Consider the following 6405-nt stretch of genomic DNA (forward strand, 5'->3'; position numbering starts at 1 on the left):
CGTCCGGGGAAGGAGAGCTCGTAATAGAAGGAAGCATGTTTATGAAGCGAGCCTGCACGGATCCAATCAGTAGTGAAAAACCACACAGGATAAGAATCATACATATAATGGGGGAAAGGGTTAGGGTTTAGGGGAAGAATCTTTCACACAGGATAAACAAGCTCTGATTGAGGGTTGGAAGAAGGGGGAGTGGATTTGGGAGAAAGAGAAGCAAGCTCTGATTGAGGGTTTGGGAGAAGAATGTAGGATTTTTAGGATTTGGGAGGGAATAACTTTTTTTTCGTGACATGGAGGGAATAAAGACTTTAGACAGCGCTTTTGGTTTTAATTTTTTTTTTAATTTAAAGACTTTAGACAGCGCTTTATCAAAAGCGCTGACTAAGGTCTATATTTAAAAGCGCTTTCTAAAAGCGCTGTCTAAGGGGGGGGGGTCTTAGACAGCGCTTTTAGAAAGCGCTGTCTAAGACCCCCCCTTAGACAGCGCTTTCATTATTTTTTTGGAACATTTTCCGTGTTTTATTTTAATTTTAACCTTAGACAGCGCTTTCTTTTAAAAGCGCTGTCTAAGATGCGCTGTTAAAAGTCATTTTTGGCGTAGTGAACACATGAGGATCAATAAGGACAATTATGCAAGAATCATAAAATTTCCATCTTTAGTGGATTAATGTTAAAGAGATATTGATTAAATGTGTATTGCACTTTATTTACACTAGATGCCATGTTGATAGAAATGGACTTGCAGTTAATAGCCCTCATTTTAGGGCCACTAATTTTTTTTCCTGTTATTTATATAGTATGTATAAATATTTAGAAAAATGGTGATTTTTGTAATGTATTTTTGTGTAAATTAGTTGTTTATAAATGTAATTATATACTATAATAGTTACAATGATATGCAATTAGTTGTTTATGTATGGAATTATATACTATAATTATATACTGAATGAAATTCTATATTGTTTTTGAATAGTCAAATGCTAAAATTGTTACAAATGATATGAAATTGTTACAAATGCAAGTAGATTTGGTCATTTAAATAATTATAAGGTTTTAATTTAATCACTTGATAAAATTATTGACTCACTATATTAATTTTTGTCACGTTGTAATGCCACATGTGCACAACTTAACATTTTTTAACAAAATTTAACATATAGGATCAATTTGACTAAGGAAACAGTTTTAAGGGATTAATTTGTAACATTTTTTTAAATAAAAGACTAAAGTAAAACATTAAATTAAATTAAAGAACTTCGTGATTAATTATGCCTTAATTAATCCTAATACAAATTGTAAACTTAGGGACTTGATATGAAAGAAAGGTAAGTGAGTACTAAGTACACATCCATAGTGTACTTAAATTTAAACCGTACAATTAAGTTTAGACATTCAATAAAGAGTTATGCTATTGCAATCTTCTGACAAGTTTGCTACAAAACATTTACATGCATGCATGGCAGGATTTACAGGTAATGCTTTAGACGGTGATGAAAATTGAAAACAGTAAACCTCAATAGCTCATAAACTTTCTTATAAACTTGCCTCTTACCATATAACCATTTAGTATACAAATTGCAATTTGGCTTCACTTAATTGATAGAAATTAGGAAACAAGCTCAAATCATGATACATAATACTATTACCCACATTTTTCATTTCAACAACATTAAAGGGTGACCATTTTGCCCACCACATAGACATATTAATATCATACTATTACTACTAGATTATACATGTGCAACATCAAGGATGAGCTGAAAAGAAAGCAAGCAGGCCCACAAGTGGTGCATTGATATAAGTAGTGGGCTCAGACTGCTGATAGAAAGGCCTTGAATCAGGGAACGAATCTGTAGTATTGGTGGGCCCACCAACCACAGCTCCAACCAAGACATTTGGGTTTGGGTTTGGGCTGAAGAAATATTGAGATCCAGCTTTGCATCCGATTCGGGCCGGATGGGCCGAAACCGATGGAATCGAACTTCCTCTATGGTGTATCCTCTGCGGGTAGTGTACACCATATCCAACCATGTAGGACATTCCCAAAGGGTTGTCCCCAAGAATGTAGTCCACCTAGTAATAATAAATGAAAGCAACTTTAACATTCACATGGATGAATTATTGTTATTAGAATAACGTTACATGCATTGTGGAAATAAATACTAGTAGTAGTATATCATGTGCTGATGTCATTTTATTTTACTTGAATGAGTTCAATTACATAAAGGACAAAATCTAGCCGTTAGTTTTGTCTGAAGTAAAGAACTAGAAACTGGTCCCAAATGATTTATTATTAATCAGTTACGGTGAAATGAAGCTGACCTGGCGTTTGGCAAGTCGTTTGAGTAAAGCTGGAGTGGCAGTTGTATCGCCACATGGCACGACCTTGTTGGCATGGCTTAGGTAGTTGGAATAAGCTAGCAAGAGGAAGGATAAAGACGTTACATGCTGCATGTTACTTCCACCAGCCTTGAAGATAAGCCCACCTTTATTCCATTAACCAACAAAACAGGAACTTGAGTTACCGAACAAACAAACAAACAAGCACTATAGTTATGTGTGCGATTTACTTGGATTGTGGTTGTAGTGTTCTATGCACATGGAGTACACTCAATCTAAGGCATTGGTCACGGACACATGGGTCTCTAATTAATCATGTTCATTATTTAATTGAAATGCTATAATCACGGAGAATCACTTTTCTCAAAATAAAGGTAGGGGAATATATACCTGGGGAATATTGAACTTGTGGATGTGAAAACCCAGGTAATGTTGAACAGATAAATTCATCTGCATTTTGTTTGAATGACGAGAAATAGTTTGCTCTTCCCATTAACACCTCCTGCATATGATTAAATAATGTTCATTTCTGCATTGTCCCAACTTCAAATAACAAATCAATTAATAATGCGTGTGAGCCAGAGGTGTGCGACAGCACAGGATAGATAGATAGATTGATTAAAATTAAGTTACCAGAATAGTCAGTAACAAGAAAAGAATGCAAGAAATATGACGTTGATGGAGGCTTATCTCTGGAGGAAAGAGAAGTAAATAATGGTAAGGGGCACATGTATGGTGCAGTAAGGGATGTGACCTATCCATTTGCCAGATCTAAAAGGATGAAAATCATTAAAGGCTGAGACTTTTTGTTCCAAAATGTTTACCATGTGGAGTACAAAGAGTTTGGCCACTCAATTGGTTCAGATTAAAGCGACAATACATTTCACCCTAATTCTAGTCCTACAAGTTCTAAAGACAAAATTGCCCCCTTGAAATCAATTTCATAAATAAAATACTATAATGGCATATCCCACAATTTTGGATCAAAGTTCCAATTATCACGGAATGTCCCGCTTGTATAACGGTACCCACATGATAACTCAAAAATGAAATTCATATCATGTGGAAATGCAATTATCACCATTTCACACCACCTTTTCTTTTATTATCTTGACTTTCCTTACCAATCAATCAATAAATGGATAAAGCTTTCTTTCTAAATAAAAATATATATCCAATCTGTACTCACATTCCCTTTCTTGTTGTACTACCATTCATATACACACAACCTAGTTCATTATTGTTTCATAGATTCCTTTTATGACCCACCAATTAGATAAAGTCAAATTTATACTAACACTTTATTTATTCTCTTGTCCATTTTTGATCCAGCTTTACTATTTAATCCATCCAATTTAAGCTAATTAACTCATATTAAACACCTCTGACTATAATTAATTAAACAATGTAAAAACAACAACTCAACATTCATTCCTTGGTGTAATAATATGATATGCACATATTGGGAATGGACCAATAGGAGTAATAGAGCCCTAAGTGGAGAAAGTGAATCACGTTGCACAGAGCACGTGATGTGCAACTTTATCTCTATATATTGCTACTAGATTGAATGATTGAACAGTACTTTCACACTACCCTCCCACATGCCCAACGGGGAATGCAAGACAATAGGAACAAAAACAACACATAAAAAGACAAAAACACTTCAATAAGCATCCACAAAACATAACAACCGATAATATCTAATTTATAAATTATAAAATAAAATAGCATAGTTCAATATAAAATAATAATAAATAAAAAAATACTACAAAAATTAGAAGCCATTATTTACCTTTGAAATGAGTACATTAATTCCGGCATGTTTGTTATCCCAACCAAATTCATTAATGGTATCACCAGCTCTCAAAACGACCTCGTTTCGAATAATGTATTCTCTGTAGAGACGCCTACGGGAGGCTTTGTGCAACCACGCCGCTGCCCAAAGCAACTCATCCTAACAACAAAAAGTGAATTTTCAATTAATCAAACTAGGAAAAAGTAATCAAATCTAACGGTTAGTATTGAATGGTGTACCATAGTACTACACAGAAATAGTACTGTGTTCTGCAATGTGTTATTACTATCACGTGATGTACCTGATAACCGTTTACGTCGCAGTAAAATGGGCACACTGCACGGTGTAGGCTGTTACTGTATGCACCACGATGTCTGTCAGCGAAATCGAACACCTGCACCCTCACCATAACCAACGGTCATTTTCTCACGATATTTTAACGGAAAATATCATTAAATGCATAAATCATAACTGTAGTAATACCAACTAACTCCGTGACACAAAAGTAACGAAACCGTAACTGAAAAGAAAATCAAAGAAACAAAAAAGGAAAAGAAAGCAGTAAAAGTGAAAACTAAATTCAATTCCCAGTAAAGTGTTGGGTGGAATGGGCACAAAAAAGTGATTTCTTCTTTACGTATTTACCACCGTTCTTTTTTTAACTACTTTTCAATTAAAGCCAAACAAAAATACTTTTTCATTTATTGTTTATTATTTATTATTTATTCATTACTAAATAATAGGATAAAAAGCCGAAGAGAGTGACGCACCGTAACGGCACGATTGAGGAGCTTTTTCGAGTAAGCAGGATCACGTGATCTGAAGACGATGGAAGCAGCAGCAAGTGCAGCGGCGGTTTCACCTGCCACGTCAGAGCCAGGGTGGGACCCGTCGATCTTGAAAACTGTGCGGAGAGTATCCATATCCTCCGGTCTCTCCCAGCAGTTATGGTCTGATAAAGGATCACCGACCTGAACAAACACCACGCCAGAGCCTATCTTCGACGTCGCCTTTAAGAGATAATCCGTCCCCCATCTCACCGACTTCAACGCATTTCCAAGCTCAGGTCCCATTACTTTCTCAAAATCGATCACGCTCCATGACAGCATCGTCGTGGTGAACGCCATCGGGAATCCGAACTTTATATTGTCACCGGCGTCGTAGTAACCACCGGTCAAGTCCACCTGAAACAAAAAAAACGACAAACAACACAATGCAGGTCAGATAAGTACTACATTGCAAAATCAAGTAAAAACATAGCATTATTATATACGCGTGTAGCGTGCTTACTCCGGCAGTGGCTCCGTCGTCCATTCCGGAGTCCCGGCGCCATCGGAGTCTCTGATCAGAGGGGAGTTTTCCAGAGCGTTGTCCTTCGAAGAAGAGAATACTCTTACGGAGAGCATCGTGGTAGTCGTGACCGGCAGAGATAGAAGGGAGCAAGAGAAGGAGTACGGTGAGGACGCGAAATGTAGTAACAGAGGATAGAACATTTCGCGCCATTTTTTAGTTCTTTTTCTTCCAAGTATAACCCTGTGAATTGAAATGAAATGTTGAGTGTGTGAGGAATGAAGAGGAAAACCGTCTAAGGTAGTTAAATAAACGAGAAAGTGTCCTTGGATTCCAGTGAGTTATCCAAGGAGTGATGGACACGTGGAGATAGAGAGAATGGTTTGATTTCGGAGCCCAATGCAGCAGCTTGACTGTAAATTGACCGGGTTCGGGTTTCGGGTCGGATTATAATAATGAAGGCATGTGATGGGTACCGCCAATTAGTGGGAAACACGTGGATTAGGGATGGGGTCCCTACGGGAGAATGATTGTGAATCGTCAGATGGTTTGACTGTTTGTATTGAGTGATATCTGTATGGGGAAGAGGAAACCATGTGACTTTGTGTTAAGTGGTTGGATTGAAATTTTCTAGTAACTACTGTGGCTAGTTACTACAACTACTACTACTACTGTGCCCGTGGTTGTTTTTAAGATAAGTTGTTATTATGCCCGTGAATTGTTTTCTTAAAAGAATTTCGGACTAATAATTAAAAATTGAGGTGTAATAAAAAAAAGTAATAGTTGGACGGAAAAAAAACAACACAGAAATGAGACTTGTAATGTTACTTCTATGGTAAAGGAGTGGGTGGTAGTTCAATGCTTTGATGAACAGTACATATACGGGAGTATAGTAGTTTTCAAAGGATCAGTTAGTAATAGTATAAAGTGGTGGAAAGGTCTATGTGAATTAGTATTAGGTGATAGGTAAAATTCAAGAT

General features: G+C 36.6%; 1 protein-coding gene across 1 annotated transcript; it reads right to left on the bottom strand.

Moving 5' to 3' along the window:
- Nucleotides 1-1526: 1526 nt before the first annotated feature.
- On the bottom strand, nucleotides 1527-5717 carry LOC127100450 (endoglucanase 8). Its single transcript, XM_051037653.1, has 7 exons — nucleotides 5426-5717; nucleotides 4906-5319; nucleotides 4437-4529; nucleotides 4133-4294; nucleotides 2728-2839; nucleotides 2320-2483; nucleotides 1527-2070 (listed from the first exon to the last, which is right to left on the bottom strand). Exons 1-7 carry the CDS (start codon nucleotides 5636-5638, stop codon nucleotides 1744-1746), a joined length of 1485 nt encoding a protein of 494 aa, XP_050893610.1. The 5' UTR covers nucleotides 5639-5717; the 3' UTR covers nucleotides 1527-1743.
- Between the last annotated feature and the right edge of the window lie 688 nt (nucleotides 5718-6405).

The sequence above is a fragment of the Lathyrus oleraceus genome, chromosome 7, assembly GCF_024323335.1.
Source record: "Lathyrus oleraceus cultivar Zhongwan6 chromosome 7, CAAS_Psat_ZW6_1.0, whole genome shotgun sequence".
NCBI lineage: Eukaryota > Viridiplantae > Streptophyta > Magnoliopsida > Fabales > Fabaceae > Lathyrus > Lathyrus oleraceus.